Here is a 19,269-nt window from a genome sequence, read left to right on the forward strand (position 1 = left end):
GAAATCATGAATGAGAAATTAGCTCAAAAGTTATGCGATAAAGTGTTCAAAACACTGACAATCCTACCTGGACTCACTACATTCAAAAATGCGTTCATACTCTTGTGTATTAAAGATTTTCACAGCTTGTACTCTCTGCCTGAGCGAACCACTTTAATCTTTCAAATTCTTCCTCTTGAAAATTTGGGTACTTGGCGGATTCCCGTGCATGTATTTCCAGCTCCTTCTCCTGCTCCGCTTTGAGTAGTTGTCCATCATCTTCATCTCTAAATCCATAATAATCTGGATTAATCATTCTGTAAAGTTCTGCTCTGGTCTGAAACTGCAGATGATCTCTTGTGTCGACGGTCTGCTCTTCCTTTTCGAAAAGTTCTCTGACGCCTGGTAGGTTCCTGGCGGCTCCAAAGTACTTGTAACCGCTTCCTCCGACCTTGAGCTCCGCTCCGTGCGCATTTTCAATGGAGGCTGAGAGTGGCCTGTAGTCTGGTCCGCCCAGCTCTATTATCCTCTCGTCCCAGCGCTTCCTCAGGCCGATCAGACGGTTGATTTCGTCGTTTAAGTCTCTGATTGCGTGTTCTCCAAGACTGGCGTTTTGTATCCTCGATATCGAGAGCATAATGTCCTTTACTATGAGGTTCCTCCAGTGCTGAGCCTCTTTTAAATCCTCAACTTCCGATGTGTGCCTCGGACGACGTGATACGTTCTTCTCCTGGAGTTCGAGGCCGCTCTTTATCCTCAGCCATTTGTTGAGCATGGCATTGGCCTTTTCCGAGTTTCTCGCCATTGTGCCCTGGTCTGTCCCTGTTCTGTGAATTTAGCAGCCAGAAATAATCGATCGACGGCTGAGCTCGGCCCTCGGTAAGACTCTGACCTTCCGTCGTACCTGCGGAGAATTTTCTGTGAATGGCGTGGAATTTTCTCCAAATGTAAAAAATTGGGCCAAAAAACTCAAAGTGAGTGTGCCACGCCTCAGTGGGCAATTTGCCCTCAGTCGGAGTTTTAACCTGCGATTGCCTATGCCTAAAGGCTGCCAATGACACCGATTAGACCGAAAGAGTCTACAAGATGGACAGAATCCTCGGCATTTTCCGAAAGAAGAAGCAACCCTTGGAAGAGCCTGAAGGTTCACATCCAGACGCGACCTTTTGTCCCATGCTGACCAACAGCGATAATCAGATGCCATACCTGCCAAACAAACCCATAGGAAAGGCCGGAATATCGCTAGAAACCGACAGGAAGACCTCGTCAATACCAAGGGCTGGCTACGATGAAAGTAAGTGATGCAGATACATGAACAGGATGCAAAGTATGGGTCCCAAGGAATGAGCGAAGCGAGCTACGGAGTAGTGAGCTTGAGCGACCTATGGGAGCCTAAGGAAGAGTAGGATTAAGGTCATTACTGGAGTACAACGGAAGGAAGAATGACCTACCGACGTCAAAGACTAGGTAGTTTAGCGACCAGCGGTTCCCCGTAGGGGATAGTATCTTTACTAGACTCTATTAGCGAAGCGACTAGTACACAACGTATAGGAGCCTGTGTATTCATTGGTGAATGGAGTCCATAAGAGCATCTATACTCAGTATACCATCCAAAGAGATCATCAAGATGACACTGTTGATAGTTGTTCATCTTGTTCTGTGGAGATTCTCTCTGACGGTGAGCTAGTCTTTAGGGAGGATGAATGTATGGATGAGGAGTAAAGTAATAGTCTGCTCCCTTTGGTCGCATTGAGACTCTCATGGATCTCAGAGTTTTAAAGGATGGTGACTGTGGAGGAACATCCAAAGGAAACTAGACTAATGAGAAGAGGTTAGACCACTAAGAAGAGGGACTATAATGTCCATATCTAAGGACTTGCTCTTAGCACTATAGTAATTATGGCAGAGGATAAAGGAGTAATTATTGAGCTTAAAAACAAACCACCTAACGGTGGAGATACTACAGAAACTACATACCAAGCTTCTACCACTATTGGAGATTGTAATACCACCATTAAAGTGGAACTAACCGCTGACCCACGTGGATCTGACTTCCTAAAGTATGAGCATACTTTACATACTAAAGGAGAGTTTACACTGAAAGAAATCCAGGGTTGTACTCCTGCATTTATTCTTCAGAACAAAGAGAATGTCATGTCCGTTTCAGCTTATTACTGGAGGCATGAAAAACCTGATGGCAGGACCCCTGAAAATGTTCTCATGGTAGGGATTACCACTAGTAAGGATGGTATCACTAAAACTACTTATTATGGCAATAGGAAGGATGGTACTGGTAATAAGTGGATTGGACTTGGTACAGGTTCTAAACCTGAACTCATCAATGGTGACCTTGAAAGGGCATTAGATGACCTCGTATGTTCGAACTATGAAGCAGTCACCATAGATCTTAGCAAGGGTACATCCATGACTGTATCCATTGGTAATAAAAAGCCGTACTGTTGCCGTTGCCATGATAACATTCAGCAGAAGATCATTGTTGAACCAAAGAAAGTTCGTTGTAGACAAAATCATCAAAGTGCCGATTATTACAAACATGAGATAAAGAATGGAGATAAACTTGTAAAGATTAGGTACTATCTCAATGGTAACAAAAAATTCCAGACTAACACTCATGATAATAGAAGACGTATAACTTTTAATGGACCACAATTTCCCATGACTGGTGTCAAAGCCGTCTATGCATTATACTCCGGAGGAAACCCTGTTCTCATATACATAGATGGTGGAAAAGATAATGTTACTGGATGGTACCAGAAGCCTGCTAGTAACAGTAATACAGATGGCAATGAAGAGTGGACACAAGTCTTTGATGTTCCTCAAAACATCAAACCTGAAACAATTAATAACTGCACCAACTGGAACCAACTTGTGAAAGCGCTACAGAAGGCAGGTGGTCGTAACCCCTTGAGAGAATGTACTGCTTCTACTCCTGCTCCTCCTCCTCCTCCATCTCAAGGACCTCAACCTCGAGCTGAATCTCCTACTTCTGAATCTGCTACTGCTGATGGTCATCCTGAACCTGCTGATCCTGCTCTTGGTCCTGGAGGAGGAACTGCTGAAAAACTTGGTATGGGCGTTGTTCCTGCCGCCGTTGGTATATGGTCCATCTCTGGCATATCCTCTGGCACTCTTGCCGGATCCGCTGCAACCTTTTTTGGAGGATGGAAACTTTATAATCGCTATAAAGGAGACCCTTGGGTTAGACAGATTTGAGACTATGGATGGATACTCCTTGACCCTCCAGTAGAGATACTAGGGACTCTATACTGAGTAGTTGGTTTAATGGAGTACTATAGATTTAGACTGTAAAGGATTAAGGGATCTCCAGAATTTTCTTTGGGAACTTCCCTTTGTAAGGCCTTTTATCTCACTCTAGGAACAATACCCTATAACTCATTCCATACCTTGCAAATTCTGCATTTACATTTCATCTACACCTTTCCACACAAATTTTCAGATTGGGTTTATCCGTCACCGATGCAATTCTACAATGCGCTTGTGCTAAAGAACAAGAGTAATGGAGATGCCAATTACATGAAGGAAGCGGTCCACGCTCACAATGAAGTAAATGAGCAATCATGGCAAAAGGTTTTGGAATGGGAAGTCATGCACAAGAAAACATGCCCTAAACCTGAGCTACGCCGATTTGTCGGCAGATATAATGCAGCAAATCCAAAGTCAATTTTCAAGCGGCTATTCACAAGGTTAGCTATTCTTGCTCATCCACATTTACGACTCATTCCTCTTTCGGATATTCCACCCATTAAAAATTTGCAGATTCGAAAAGCCCTTCGATAGACATGACTGGTACATTAATAGGTGTGGTAAGGAGATTCGCTACATCATAGATTACTACGATGATCCTCAAGCCAAAGATGACCTTCAGGTAGTAAATACTCTTGCATATACAAAACATACAGGTATATATTGATGTTAGACCTGCATTGGACAATTTTGGTAACTTATTTGATCGTTTGCGATACCCCTTGCACCGTCTTTTAAATCGCAGCTCTAAAGTAGAGTAGTTACATCAGATATTGATGTGCACGTAGCCATTGTGGCAAATTTATCACTGTCAATTACTCTTTTAACATTTTCCGTAGAACAAGATTCGTACTTTGTAGAAATTTCTGAATCATCTAACTTTCGCTTGTTACTTTCATCGTTCTCCACTGGTTCTATTTGCGTATGATCCTTGATTCCATCCTTTTCAGCTGTTTTCTCCTCATCGGGGATCTTTGGAAGTTCTATATCGCTCTCACTTGGTTTTTGGAGTTGACAAGTGCCCTCTATACTGCAACTGGCGCTGGCAACATTTCCACTAGGACCTTGAGTTACATTCACAGTAGCGCTAGATTCACTTTTTTCGTCTCCTTCATCCTTCTTTTCATCTTCATCATCCTCACTATGTCTTGACTCGTCCTCTTCATCAGTAGATTCAGCATCGTTTATTAGACAACTGAGATTATTTCCCTCATCATCAACGAGATCATCAGAATCCCAGCGTATTGGGAAGCGGGTTACTCTTGGTTGGTCTATTATACATCGCACCATTTTGTCGAAATTTGGTTCATCTGGCGGGTTTTCTCTGAGAGTCTCATCGTCATAGGTGTTGTTGGTGTAGTAACCGATTCTGATAAATTCTTGTTCGCAGTAACTTGCGGTTATTAGCACAGCTTGCATTCCCAAAATGCAGTTTGGGTTCATCTAAAAATTGGTGTATTGAATGCAAAGTGAAAAGTATGTATTAGTATCTAATGTAGTAAAAATGCGCACTGATGTAATGATACCAAGCATAGGAGAAAGCCAAGGAAACATGTAGTTGCAAGATTAGGGTGTAAAGTGAGATCATTACGATTACGATGAGTTGTATATTATAATAATCCATCCACAAAAGCACCTCCAGATAATATCTTCGATAATAGAGATAGCAATACCAACTACTCAGTACAGACTCTCTAGTCTCCCTGCTGGAGAGTCCATAGACAGCCATTAAATCTGTCTAACCCAAGGGTCTCCTTTAGAACGTTTAAATGCCCACCAACCAAGTCCAGTAAGACCACCAGCTCCGGTAAGAGTGCCTGAGGTAGAGCCAAACGCTGTCCATAGTACAGAACCGGTAGCAACTTCAGCACCAGTAAAAGCTTCAGGAGGTTCAGGATCAGGAGTAGGTTGAGAATGAGGAGTAGTATGAGTTTGAGTACCTTCAGGATGAGACAGTAGATTGTTGCTGATGCCCATTAGGAAGCGGAACATCAGTCTTTTGCGATTGAGAATAGTCAGAGCCAGTAGTATCTTTAGGAGTATTTTCTCCAGAGCCTTGTACTCCACCACCTCTAGTATGAGCAGCATCTTGAGTAGTAGCTTGACCAGCACCAGCTCTACCACTAGCTTCACTAGAATCAGAAGTAGCAACAGGTCCAGAATCTTGACCATTAGGTCCTCTAACTCCTCCAAATCCAGGAATAGCACCAGCTTTAAGTTCTTTAGATGACCATGCTGGTGATTCTGTTGTTGATATTGGTGATGGATATTGTGCCAGTGGTAGTGCTGTTGGTCCTCCTAGGCCTAGACCTCCTGGTATTGCTCCTTGTACTTCTGAGCCTAGATCTTCTGCTGCAGTTCCAGATTCATTAAGAGATAGAAGACGATAAACTCCATCGCCAGTATTAAATTGTAGTGCGTCAGTTCTGCCATCAAGAGCTTTTACTACGGACATATTTTCAACTTCACTATTCCGATTAGTAGCGCCATGGCCCAGTCTTCCAGTTCCAGTAGGTTGAGGATATCCACCCCTATTGGCATCTTTGTTATATGAGATATCAAGATGTTGGTAAGGAAAAGCTTCATGAGAAGCCTTAATAGGATCAGGTTTAGCGGGAGGATTAACATCAGTACTAGCACCAGCTTGGGGAGATGTGCCATCAGTATTTCGTTTAATATCCTTTGGTGCTTCAGGAGCGGTAGGAGGAATGTCAAGTCTGACAGAAGGAGATCCACATAGATTAGAAAAACTAGTACTAGATTGGTTAAATTGACGAGTAATTTGAGGTACAAACCCTGTTCCATTATCTACACTACGTTGATTGTCATCGGCAACTTCAGGTAGAGCTTTAGGAACAATAGGAGCAGAAACAGGTTCTTTAGTACCTGGATTCTTAGGAGCTTCATCAGTAGTACCAGTTTTAGAATCTTGACCAACTTGATGTTCTGGAACAGAGAGATTTGTGCCACCTTTTTCAGAGTTTCCTTTAGCTCCACTAGCAAGAACGGTACTAGCTAGCCCAAGAGCTTCCCCGGCCATGTTAAGAACTAAAGTTGATGCATCCAGCCCAATTTCACTATTCCATTCAAGAAGTTCCTCCGTAACACTTAGTCCAACTTCAGTAGCTGCAACATATCCAAGGTCTACCAATGTGCCAGTTACCTCATTAAATAGTTTTTCAATAGGGTCTACTATAGCATCAACTTCGCTACATTTATTTGCAGTTGAAGGGGGTTCCAAAGGTGCAGGAGGGAGAGGTTGTTGAGGTATCACTTCTCCTGGACACCAAAGTCCTAGCCCCTCCTTAGCAGCTTCCTGTGGATCCTTACCTCCCAGTTGACTCTCCACTGTCCATTTGTCCTCAGTCTTTGTACCAACATTCTTGTACCACTTATGATCTTTTCCGCCACTACTGCTAACATATACCAGAAGAGGTGTGTTGGTATCACCACATGAAGAGGAAAAAAAGACTATCACTTCCTTAACATCAAATATTGGAGGTTTTTTCTCGTCCAGCCTATCTCCATTTTTGAAACCAGTGATGGTAAATGTCTTGGTCTCTCTATCATTCTTATAGGTGTGCCTAAAGGCTCCGTATCCGGTTGGTACATGACCATTGTAACCAGTAACTTGTATAGTATGAGTACATTCATCATTCTTTCCCGCATCCTTTTTACAGTAATCATTTTTGTAATGATTTTTCATGGTGACATCTATCTCTACTGGTCTGAAAAGTTTGCACTTGTGCTCTTGAAGTTTTAGCGGAAGTTCCTCACCTTTGAGTTCAACATCACCATCTTCAGGCGCTATCATAGTCCATCGCTTGTTATCTTTATTTCCATCGTTTCCCAAAGGAACTTTCGTACCTCCAACATCTACTTCCATGAGCAGGGGTTTCCTATGATTCCTACCTTTGTCTGCATTCCAGTAGTAGACGAAGAGTTCACGAATTTGTTCAGTTCCAAGTGGAATTTCATCCTCAGCACCTTCATCTTTCAACTTAAGAACAGTACTTTGGTATCTAACAGAGTTTGCATTAGTATCATATGAATGCTTGTACTTGGTATATCCGGAAAAATCAGTTATCGTCTCAGGACTAACTGTGACATTGGTCTTACCACATGGACATTTATAGGGGATTTTCTCATAAATGTTTACAGAGTCAAGGTTATGGAGTTTACATGCTTGATTATTTAACCTACTAGTTAGTTCTTCGTTTGTATTACCACCTGTAGGAATTTTAAGGCCATCAATCAGAGGAACCTGTCTCCATTTTGTATGGTCTTCACCTATGTTTAGATACAAGTAATGGGCTTCTCCTTTATTACTAACCCTGAGGGCAAGGGGGACATCTATTTCATTCTTGTTATATGTATCTTTTGTATAGTAATATGTTGTAACTTCTTTGAGATTAGGATACTTTGCGGAGAATGCAGTAGTTTCCCCTTTATCATTATCTATTTTAAGAGACTGAACGCCATATGTTAGTTCTCTTATTCCTTCTCCAGAGGGTATACTGTGAGTAACATATCCATAATTTGCGGCAGGCCCTGGAAGATTTCCTTTTTCTGCATGTATAACTCTGTCATCTTTACACTGTCCTTTCTCATTCTCCTTTGGACACTTATTCCTTATGTCTATTGAGGACATTCATGATAGTGTTCTTTCAAATATTTGATATGTTTAATTATACTCTTAGTATACACCATTCCGTAGAATTAATTATCTTTTATATTCCATTCATCCTCCCTCACAACTAGCTCACCGTCAGAGAGGCTATCCACGGAACAAGATGAACAACTATCAACAGTGTCATCTTGATGATCTCTGTGGATGGAATCCAGGTCGCAATAACATTATCACCCATTCTTTCAACTTCAACCTTAATATACAACGCATTACAGATACCTCCTTTGGTTGTATCTCCATTCATCAGAGCACATTTCATCTACATACTACACACTAAACTTACCCGAGCGTAATCTGGTGGATTCACCCTAAATTCAAATTCTAAGATCCCTCGATAGACTGGTCCAAGACACACTGCATCTAGTACAATCTCTCCTTGATTATCTGACTTTAGGTAATCCATTGCTTCCTGCAGCGAGTCCTTTTCATAACCACTCCCATCGGATGTAACGTAAATGATTTTCCATTCTACATCATTCTTGAGATCCTCTAGGCATTCAAATTCGATCTGAAAAACCAAAGGACTCTGAATTGGAGCAAAATTGTTTCCAACTTTGATATTTGTCACGTTGATCAAGGCCATTTTGTTTATCAATGAGAATGTAGTCTAAATGTGTGATGTATTTTGCCGACAACCTCTTTCTTCTTCCTACTTTTAGTCCTTTTGTGTGATTACAACTCCTCCGCAAGGTCAAAGAATTGTCGATGGAACCTGTAGCGTTTACAAAACTGTAGACACCAAGTTAAAAGTCGCCGTTCTTATCTTCTTCGAGCCTTTTACCCTTCTATTGCTGATGTAGAGCCCTGAAGGAAAATCTCAATGTAGCGCCTAGTGTATGGAAAGTTTGTTCCTTTGATCATAAACGCATTCTGGGCGACGTCGAGTAGTGTGTGGGGAAATGAATAGCGAATATCCGCGCTTTTACTCACACATTTGTTCCATTACCAGTCTCTTTTAGTATTTGGTACGATTGGAAAACGGTGGAGTGTCCATACAATCAGCATGTGGAGGAAAGGGCGTTTCCAGGGTCTCCAGGGACTTTTGGGTCCCTTTTGATGCCTAGCAGCTCAAAAAGTAAAATTTCCTACGGCATATACCTGTTAATGGTGCAAGTGGGAATTGCGAGAAAATTCCTTGTCTGAAGGCCCAGTTACGAGTCTATTTTCCTTGATAGCCTTCTAGGTACCTTTCCTCTTCTACGGAGATTCCTGCCTAAAGTCGCTTATTTTTGATTGATATACATTCTACATCTGCTTCTAACTCCCCTATATGCATCCTGTTCAGAGTAATACCCGAGTTAATCCTCCATATCTTGCCCATGTTCCCTCGCTTATCCATTCATTGGGCTTCCGCACCTCATCAGTTTATATTCGTCCCATACAGTCAACTGTGTGGGCCAAAAATGGGTAAATTAGTTATATGAATCCAGTTGCACATGAGAGGGCAATAGGTTGCGGATCAGGAACTTGAAATTAGGAAGAATCAGTTAGTAGACACAAATTTGTCTACTGGCTCTGTTGGTCGCTATATGCCCGCATTTGAACATTAAAATCTTATGAATAGAATATAATGAACAAAAGAGAGGACCAAAGTCATGGCAACTAGTCTGCTGGAAGATGTCAAGAGTGTGCATGATGTCGGTGGAATCATCGGACTGCGTAAACTGGCCAACCACGTAAAAACAAACGATGGAAAGTGTACGAATATTGGTGCTCTATTGCACAATTCGGTTGTACGGGCAGAGAAGAAGGATGAAAAGGATAATGAGCTCCTCAAGCTCAACTATTCTGTCTGGTCTCTTCTCAGCAATGAGGTTACACAGGAGAGATGCACCGAGCAAAAGAGTCCATTTGGCATAATCTTTGGTTCATTCTTTGTAGATGCATTCAAGAGAATAAAGCTACTATCACGAGATAACAAAAGACCAGAGTTTGAACTCTGTGTAGATGAACTTACAAGGATGATTTCCTCAATGGTGACTGGAGAAATGGACCGCCGCTTTTATCAAGGTTTGTTTTGTGTTCATATAAATTTAACTACCCGTGTCTAATATATACTTTAGATTTAAAGCCTACGGATGCAAAAAGAATGGTATTTATGCTAAGGACAACGATATCACTCTTTTGCGATAAGGTCATTGATGTACTATATCCTTCTGGAAATATACCACTGTTGCTACTCTCTCAGTGGGCCAAATGCGTTGTTGACATTGTAAAGCTTCTCAGGTCGCTAAATAAAAGATGTGTTCAAGGATTCGAACATGATATTATTCATGACTTAAAGGGTATGTTTTGTGGTTTAATTCTCAAAATTTTACAGCTATGCTAAAGAGACCATTCTACACCGATTTTAGTCTATTTGGACTTACAGTAAAGAGTCTAGAAACTGTGAGTGATGGGATTGAAATTAAGAAACCTAGAGTGTCTGTAAATCAAAACACTTTACTAATAATGTCTGTGTTACTCTCGGAACTTCTTTATGGTGATAAAATGAGAATCTCTGGATCAAAAGATAATGTAGTATACACCCTTAACTTGACCATGTGGGATGGCGGCTCATCTACGAATAACATAACAAAGGAATCTGAAGGAATTCCACTGGGTCCTCTCTCTCAGAGATTGGCTGTAGAGTTCCTATACAAATCCCTTGTCATGAATGTTGAAAGTGATCACATGCTCCTTGCTTTTATATTCCTCCTAAAATCGTACATTTTCATAAGGTTTGGCTCATTTGACATATACACACAGGAGCATTTTGTCAAGTACCTCTTTGGTGAAGAGGATGTTGGCGCATATAACACAAATAAATTTGTTCAATGGGTTGAGACACAAAGTGCAGAAAATATGCACGAACATTCCGATTCAGAGTGTATGATAATTCTTGAAACGATTCAGTTGCTAAATGAGATGTTTTACAATAATTTAAAAGAGTATCATGCAAGTAGTGAAATTTATACAAACACATACAACAAACGAGTTATATTCATGAGGGACAATGTAAAGCTGCTAAATAGGCTGATATTTATGATATACCTGGATTATTTCAGGTATAAGATGAAGACTGGGATTAAATCGTATGATTCAGAATATTTTGATCAATATTATCAGTTATGGATCGTGCTAATTAATAATGTCCCAAGTATTTCCAACGAAATGAGTGATATTTCAACATCTATTCTTATCCTTTGCTCTAAAATGTTAGAAAGCACTAGATTGTTGGAAACTATTCCTAGCATATTTGTGGGTGAAAAGGTAGTTTATGCAGATTGTGATATCTTGACCATAGACAGTTTGTCATACACAAACTGTAAAACCATTTTAATTACGTATCTAGAAAATGGAGGAAGCTGTGCGGATTTTCTAAACCTTGTATACACTGAGCTAAGCAAAAATTTTCATGTATGTTCTTTTAGAGACGCTAGAATGAATCAGCTTGGTGTACTCTTCAAGATATATTCTACACTTGTAAAAAGAGACCTTGGATGTTTTAGACCAGAACTCCTCACACCGAGTAGATCGCAAAGTGATAATCCAATCTCTAGGACAAGTTGTGGGATTTCAAACGAAGAATATGATCTGTGTTTTCTTTTGGAACCCGTGAATGAAAACTCAATATGTCTAATATGTCTATGCATAGAAGTTGTACTATACTATATTGATGAACTAGGGAGACCATCTAACGATGAAATTAAACTCTGTTTTGCCTTTTTAAATTCACTTTTGATAATCATGGTTGACATTGATAGGATATTAAAATACTATGGGAAAAGTTCAAACGAACACTCTGATCTTTTAATTCTAATATTGGAAACATTTTTTCGCATGCAAATGAAGGAAATTGGTCAAAATGTAGGCTCTGAATTCAAAAACGCATTTTATCGTATATTTTCCATATGTGATGTAATATTTGAGCTAATTGCCAACAAGTTTTTGGAAAATGAATTTGTTAGTGTTGAACTGTTTAACAACACCCAAACCAGTACACTTGTACCGAATTGTAGTACAGCAGAAAACAGAGGAACATGGTTATCTCTAATACTACTTTTTAGAACGGTAATTTCATCTCCAATAAAGCCTGTTCATAACGTAGTAAACAGTCTTATATTCTTCTGTAAACATAATGCAAGTATGGTTGATTCTGCCAAGGGAGAAGCACATAAGTTACGCAACTCTAGTTACAAACAAATGTTCCTAACTAGGATATCTGAAATGCGTAGAATAGTCGAAAGACTCATTACTCATGCATTTTCTAGGTATATTTCTCACGTTATCATAAATATTCTGGAGACAAACTCCACTGGAAATCTCACAGAAGAGTATATTGATGGATTTATCAAGACAGTATTGCTCTACATTTCTACTGTAGTTTTTGATGATGACGTATATGGAATTATATCCCTAATGCCAGCGATTATTGGTCTAGCTTCCGCATTTCATTCGAATAGTAATATGGATTACGAAAGTTTTGTCAAGTTTGTTCACAATTACACAAGGTTAATTAGCAGAAAACATGGAGTTTCAAATTCCGTACCTTTTATTTCAGATATTAGTGTAATACCACTAAAAGTGGTGTATGATGAAAATAGTCTTCCCATCGCAGACAATCCTGAATGTGTAAAGGAGGTTCCATTATTTTCACTAGAATCCCCTTGTTTCTGTTTCATTTGTGGTTTAAAAATGGTTGTTGGATCTCATACCGGTTATATTACCATCTGTAATAATTGCGGGAGTCCATCTCCGTTAGTGCCAACTGGCAATGTAAATTTGCAAAATCTTGGATCAACAATCTTCCTATCTTCATCAATTCCAGTTATTTGTACACTTACGGATGTTTCCTTTTTGTCAATTATTGGATATGCAGATGGAGAAATGGTTCAGTTTGTCTATAAAAGCCTCCTTGATGTTCTTATCCAAACCATACAAGTATTCTCAGAATTTAATGTTACAGGCAAGGATAGTTCTAAAACAAGTGAAACAGACAGTACAAATGAGAATATTGACATAATAAATAGTGAGAAAGAGGCAACAAGAAAACTTTTGGAAAGTGCATCAGATCTCATCGCTCTATTTACCACTAGGAGTGCAGAAAATATGGAACTTATTTATGGGTTAATTCCAAAGTTTTCTGGTTTTGGTGACTTTTTATCAGTCATGTGCTTATCTAGAGACATTGTTTTAAAATTTGCAGATTTTTTCAGCCTTGAAGTTATACAAGAATTTTTCAGGGCTAGATTTTCCGAATGCAGTTTTCTCTTTGTCGATTGCACAAAGAGTGTTGGCGAAATAAAGTTGCAGTATCTTTATGACTATTATATTCTATCAACAATTTCTAAGGACAACATACCAGTTACTGACTCTTATGCGATACATTTGTCTAGCAGTAAAAACATTGCACTGACACTTACAAATCTAAGTATACAGACTATTTCGGAGCTCTTTATCCGATATTTGGAAATTGTCCAACCGTGTGACATAGGAAAGTTTGCAGAGAATTTATTTCAACTATCCCGGTTTTCAAATTTGTTCAGTATGCCTCTAAATAGGCTAGTAACATCAGGTCTCTGTATAACAGTATTAGATAGAGTAGAGAGAACCAGTTTCAAATTCAAGAGGAGAAGTGATGCAGTAGCTAGTATTTACAGGATAATCCTCAATAACTCGGCATTTACTTCTCTAAATACCTTGTTTAACATGCCTCTTAGACAGATTATGCCACACTATCAAACAATATTTGGTACGGTAGAGTATAACGACTATACACTCTTCAGGATGCTCTTTAATATGGAGGAAATCGGAAAGATGCAAAACCTGGACCTGCAAAAAATTCACAAATTCAAATTCTATGCGTTTATAAGACTAGTTTGGTTTACAACCAATCCACATGTAGTTGTAAAATTATTGTTTTCACGAGATGCCAAGGATGTTACATTAAAGGGTGCTTTATCTAGGGAAAATATTTGCAACAAAAACAAAAATGTATTGGAACTTCAGTCAAACTATGTGGTGAATATCTTTAGCACATATCTAAGACTGCAACAATTATGTACGGACCATTCCCTTTTATCGTCTGATGGTGCTCAATCGGCAGATTATACTCACTCTGGAGAGAGTGTGCATAATTATGCAGATAATCCAATTAGTCAGCTGTCTACAGAAAAATCTCTGAATGATCATGAAAATTCACCTACTAATAGACACAAAATTTACGAGTTTATGGAGGGGAATTTTATTCGTATTCTAAATCTATTTGTAACCACATGGTTCAAGGAACAACACGTTAGTTATTCGCTAAAGAACAAGAGGATATTCTATCCGGAAATTTATTTATATGGAAAGCAGGATAAAGAAATACAGCGAATCTACAACTGTATAGCTTTGATCATGAAAATTTACAATGGAGACTTGGATGCATTCTGTGATCGCATAATTGAAGCTCTGACAATTTGTGACCTATCCGAATATAATTATAAACCCCTTCTAGAGTGTTGGATAATTTTATCTAGAAAACTCAGTCTTACAGTTCTCTGCAAGTACTCCCCTGGTATTGTCTACCAGATCAATAGAATCACAAAGTTTGACAAGGATGGATTATTATCAAGAATAATTTATGATATTGAAAATGAGATCAAGGACAATCTTACTAGGGCTGATGCTACAGTTCACTCTCAGTATGTTGCATCTATAATAAACTGTACCAATGATTCTCTATCTTGTTCAAATTCTATATATCACCACTTTCAGTGTTGTGCTTCGATGATATATTCCTCAGGTGGTCAAAAGAACCCATATATAACAAGAGAGGCAGCTGCGTTTGCGGCGTCTGAGGCGCTCTCAAAAAATCCTTTCATAATAAATAATGAAGAATGTAAGGAAAACGCCTCAGATTTAGCTTATGCTGCCCTTGCCACCATTTACGAGTACTCGGATGATTTGGCTAAAAGTCCAACTTCGTTAACGGTTGCTTGCTGCAAGATTTTAGGATACCTTCACTTTGATCTGCAAACATTCCACATGGAGAAACGCAAAGGTTCTGCCGATATTTTGCGCACGGATAATTCTGTGGATCTTGCAATAACACTACTCACAAACTACCTCATACCGAATATGCATATGCCAATAACATCATACTGCATCCAACAAATACTAAAATTTCTAGGATTTCATCATGTGGAAAAGGTAGAAACTGGGAAAGATGATGGAGAAAAGAAGAAGAATAGAAAAAACAACTGGGAAAGTGGTTATAAACATAATGAGGATAAAATGGATCTTGAAAGTAAATGGAAGCTTACTTTTGAGCAAGATGTTCAGCAATGTCTTGAACCATACAGAAGTACTAATTTTCTACGAAACAAACAAATTGAGGAAGCTATAGAATGCCAACTAGAGGCGAATACGGTCTTGGATATAAAGTGTTTCGTATGGTGGTTGCTAAAAATGTTACCGGAAACATGTCTGAATCTTCCGCTCTTTAAGGCATGCGACTTAGCAATGGTACAAATTCCAGCAGTGCTATCATTTTTATTACCGTATATAATATCGTCATCCGTGAGATATCTAACTACAGAGGATTGTGCTGAGATTGGGAAACGTATGGCCATGTTGCTTTGTAATATTTTGCAAAAGGACAGTAGTACATTTGGAATTAATTGGAAATCTAGTTTTGATAATATATCTGCGCAAGACGCTTCTTCATTTGAGCTACATGATCACTATACTTCCTGCCAAGCAATATTTAACCTAATAGATCAGATTCGGTTTATGGTTGATAAAGGTTCTCATATGCTCCAGGAAGCTAGTGATAAAGACTTTATTTCTTTAGTAATCTCTCGTTTCAAGTCCATACTAAGTGCTATTCCAAATATTTTGGTAGCTCATGCTGCAATATCTTGTGGATCTTATGCAAGAGGAGTAATGATTATTGAGCATGAACTTACATATAGAGTATCATCATATGATTTTTCTAATCCAATAGACTCACTAGGGAATGTGATTTCAAACTACAATGGCTCTCAGACTGAATCGTTAAATTCGCGTGGTATAATATCTTTACTTTGTAGAGGTTACGGTGGACTATCAGAATTAGATGCGCTTATTTGTATATCTTCCTTTGTAAAAAATACAAACACTTGGAATGCACACACTTTGCAAAGTCCTGAAGACGATATCATAAGTCACAAAAAGGATGAAATATGTAAGGCATTTTCACTTGAATGTAAAGGGATGTATAGAAGCGCTTACGATATATACAATACACTCTTGAAAGAATCTCAAGACTGCAAATTGTGGACATGTTGGTATAGAATTGTCCAATTATTGGGACCAAATTCCTTTGTTACATTTCCTAAAATTGCCGACCACAATAACATTTCAGATTCCCTCTTTGCCGAATCTGTAACAGCGTGTTGGAAGCTCTCCCTTTGGGATGAGTTGGATGAAATTCTTTCAAAGCATAAAACTAATAGAAATCTGGATGTCATAATGGACATTGACACAAGTATACTGGAGCCAAGCTATACTTGCCCAAGTGCTAGAGAAATTGATGTTTGTACTCAAAATCAAGCAGAATCTTTTTGGACATCTCTGCTTATGAAGGACTCTGTGGATGTCTGGTTCATGGAAAAGACTGCATGCTCACTTAGTTTGATTCAAAAGTTTAAGTATGAGGAAAGTTTTAAAATTGTAGATGATAGTTTAAACCACCTGGTGAGACCGCTTGGATTGGCAATTCATGAGTCTACCCAAGTTGGCCTAAAATATCTTGAAAAAATCGCAATTTTTAATACCCTAAACATTGTATTGGAGTTTTATAAGAACGGAGAAATTGGAGAAGATGATGAAAAAACGTTTGCAAAGTCACTGATAAAAAAGGCACAGGCATTTGCAAATAATCGTTGCAATACTCTTGTGAATATTCTCGGAACCGCTAAGGTTGCTTTAGAACTTGGTGGAAGAGTGACTGCAGCTAGTACTCTTTTGATTTATCTCAACAAAATGTGTAGACTCAATGACATAAAAATACATATTCCGGGTTCAATAAATCTCTCAAATGTTATACCGTGTCTAAAGAATGAAATAATCATAGAAAATGCGCTTACGCTACATAAGAATGGAGATGTGGAAGGGGCTATTCAAGAGATTAGTAGAGTTGATGAAAACAATTTTGAGGGGTTCTATAATTTGGTAAAGATCTATTCAGAATCTAACTTGCTAATCTCAAAAATTGCAGTGTCCTACATGCACCAAGTTTTGGAACTTGCTCCAAGCAGCTTCAAGGCAAATTTACTCTATGCAAATTATCTTGATCGCCTTATAGAAGGAAGGATAAGAAACTCACAGACTATTAAAGTTATAAAGGGTGAAAAGGGTAGAGGGAGAAAGAAGGAAGATTGCTCCACAATTGCGGGTATAGAGGGAATTCCTGGAATGTTTTCATTTGTAGAACTTGTGGGTATGACAGTTGGTGCATATTTACAGTCGTTGCGTTTTGTGGATACCTGTCCCCTGGGTGCTGATGTATCTGATGATGATTCATCCATGGAAATTGTAGATATTCTGACAAAAGTGGTCACAATCATGTGTTTCTACTGCACACCAAACACTAGGCAATTTTGCAGTGGTATAAACTTTGAGGATGATGCCTGTGAATTATTTTTCAAATCAATAAATGAACGTGTAACAAGTCACAGCTCCGCCTTTCCTCACTATTACTGGTATTCTGTTTTATCGCAGCTGGTTAGTCGTTGCCAGCATAAACTTTTGGGTGCCACAATTTTCCAAAATATAATCGCAAATTTGATTTCTAGATATCCAAAACAGACTTTATGGTCCACTCTCTACTTTGGACATTCTTTATCATCAAAACGGCGCAGAGTTCATACGGAAATCGTGCAACTTGCCATTAACTTAAATGGAAATATAAATAACGTCATTGAGTGTTATGATTCCGTGTTTAGGGAAATGCACAATGTTGCTCTAAATCGTGATATTCAAATCTCTGAAAAGTCTGCAACAAAACTGGGTATCATATATAAGCTTATAAATGATGATAAACTCAAAGGTGTTGTATTGATACCAACCAAGGAACAGTTGAGCTTTGAGGCCATAAGAAATGGAGGAATAGTTGAGGAAGTTTACGGAATGTCTGAAAATATCCAGGTCCTAAGGTCAAAGCAGAAACCAAAGAAGATTTCACTTATTTCAAGCACCGGCCGTCTGGTAAACTTTCTAATAAAAAATGAAATCAAGGGGGATCTTCGCAAAGACATGAGAATGATGGAGGCTACAACGTACATTATAAGAATGATCAACTATACTGATGTCAAGTTGCAAAGTTACAGTGTCGTACCTCTTTCTGAAGTATCTGGGATTATTGAGTTTGTATCAAATATGTGCACTTTGAGGGCTCTTGTAAATGATGAAATGAGAAAGGTACTACCAAATGTAGAAAACGATACAAGAGGTGATATAAACAAGTATTCCCAAGCAGTGTCAGACAAGAGATACTCTGAATCTCTCTCATTATTTGGAAGTATTGCTGAAAGGAGACCTCCTGTTCTCCACAGAGTACACTTTAAACTCTTTAGAAATGATCCAGCAGTGTGGTACAATACAAGAAGGCAATATATTATAAGCTCCGCAATGTGGAATATTTTTGGTTACATTGTAGGATTAGGAGATAGACATGCTGAGAATATCCTATTTAACGTAAAGAATGGACAAATTATGCATGTTGACTTTGATTGTCTATTTGGAAAGGGAACCACATTGCTGATTCCAGAATTGGTTCCATTTAGACTAACGCAAAATATAGTATGCAATCTTGGTGTTTGCGGAGTTTGTGTAGATGGTCCATACTATTCAGAGTCACTCAAATTCCTTAAAATGCTCCACAAGAATCAAAAGAGGCTAACATCCGTCCTAATGAGCTTTGTATTTGATCCTTTAATTGAATGGGATGGAAAAGAAAGTGAACAAGGTGGACTATCACAAAAGGTACTTCAAACTGTGCAGGATAAACTCAGGGGAATCGTGAATGTCATCATCCCAAACGTTGAAATTGCAAAGGGAAGAAATACGGAAAGTAAGGGGAAAATCTTCAGCGATTTGAAATCATTTGAAATGATTGCAGAACCGCTTGAACCAAAGCAACAACTGCAACAACTCATTAATGCTGCCATGTCACCAGCACACTTGTCCAAGATGTTTGTTGGATGGGCACCATGGTTATAATTTAGTTGATACGCTTGGATGGAGACTATACAGAAGATGGAAAATGTAAAATATGAAATTAAACCTTGTGACTCATTAACTAGGAA

At 38.9% G+C, this 19,269-nt stretch overlaps 6 protein-coding genes across 6 annotated transcripts; 2 read left to right on the forward strand and 4 right to left on the reverse strand.

Moving 5' to 3' along the window:
- Positions 1 to 49: 49 nt before the first annotated feature.
- BEWA_027120 (hypothetical protein) lies at positions 50 to 941 on the reverse strand. The gene has a single exon (XM_004829472.1). The coding sequence runs from the start codon at positions 782 to 784 to the stop codon at positions 110 to 112; it is 675 nt and encodes a 224-aa protein (XP_004829529.1). The 5' UTR covers positions 785 to 941; the 3' UTR covers positions 50 to 109.
- Positions 942 to 989: 48 nt separating this feature from the next.
- BEWA_027130 (hypothetical protein) lies at positions 990 to 3,883 on the forward strand. Its single transcript, XM_004829473.1, has 2 exons — positions 990 to 1,273; positions 3,458 to 3,883. Exons 1-2 carry the CDS (start codon positions 1,066 to 1,068, stop codon positions 3,796 to 3,798), a joined length of 549 nt encoding a protein of 182 aa, XP_004829530.1. The 5' UTR covers positions 990 to 1,065; the 3' UTR covers positions 3,799 to 3,883.
- A 128-nt stretch (positions 3,884 to 4,011) lies between these two features.
- On the reverse strand, positions 4,012 to 4,707 carry BEWA_027140 (hypothetical protein; the record flags this gene model as incomplete). The annotated part of the gene is made up of 1 exon (XM_004829474.1): positions 4,012 to 4,707. The coding sequence occupies one exon, from the start codon at positions 4,705 to 4,707 to the stop codon at positions 4,012 to 4,014; it is 696 nt and encodes a 231-aa protein (XP_004829531.1).
- Positions 4,708 to 5,206: 499 nt separating this feature from the next.
- On the reverse strand, positions 5,207 to 7,915 carry BEWA_027150 (hypothetical protein; the record flags this gene model as incomplete). The annotated part of the gene is made up of 1 exon (XM_004829475.1): positions 5,207 to 7,915. The coding sequence occupies one exon, from the start codon at positions 7,913 to 7,915 to the stop codon at positions 5,207 to 5,209; it is 2,709 nt and encodes a 902-aa protein (XP_004829532.1).
- A 305-nt stretch (positions 7,916 to 8,220) lies between these two features.
- BEWA_027160 (chromatin assembly protein, putative) lies at positions 8,221 to 8,537 on the reverse strand (the record flags this gene model as incomplete). Its single annotated transcript, XM_004829476.1, has 2 exons — positions 8,221 to 8,262; positions 8,310 to 8,537. 2 exons carry the CDS (start codon positions 8,535 to 8,537, stop codon positions 8,221 to 8,223), a joined length of 270 nt encoding a protein of 89 aa, XP_004829533.1.
- Positions 8,538 to 9,549: 1,012 nt separating this feature from the next.
- On the forward strand, positions 9,550 to 19,183 carry BEWA_027170 (phosphatidylinositol 3- and 4-kinase family member protein; the record flags this gene model as incomplete). The annotated part of the gene is made up of 3 exons (XM_004829477.1): positions 9,550 to 9,964; positions 10,018 to 10,239; positions 10,275 to 19,183. The coding sequence occupies 3 exons, from the start codon at positions 9,550 to 9,552 to the stop codon at positions 19,181 to 19,183; spliced, it is 9,546 nt and encodes a 3,181-aa protein (XP_004829534.1).
- Between the last annotated feature and the right edge of the window lie 86 nt (positions 19,184 to 19,269).

Source organism: Theileria equi, chromosome 1 (assembly GCF_000342415.1).
Source record: "Theileria equi strain WA chromosome 1, complete sequence".
Classification (NCBI taxonomy): domain Eukaryota; phylum Apicomplexa; class Aconoidasida; order Piroplasmida; family Theileriidae; genus Theileria; species Theileria equi.

Excerpts from the sequence above, each read along its gene's own strand:
- BEWA_027130 (XM_004829473.1), top strand. The coding sequence starts at position 1,066 with ATGGACAGAATCCTCGGCATTTTCCGAAAGAAGAAGCAACCCTTGGAA. Across the intron at positions 1,274-3,457 it reads AAGGGCTGGCTACGATGAAA|ATTGGGTTTATCCGTCACCG; the intron begins GTAAGTGATGCA and ends ACAAATTTTCAG.
- BEWA_027120 (XM_004829472.1), bottom strand. The coding sequence starts at position 784 with ATGGCGAGAAACTCGGAAAAGGCCAATGCCATGCTCAACAAATGGCTG.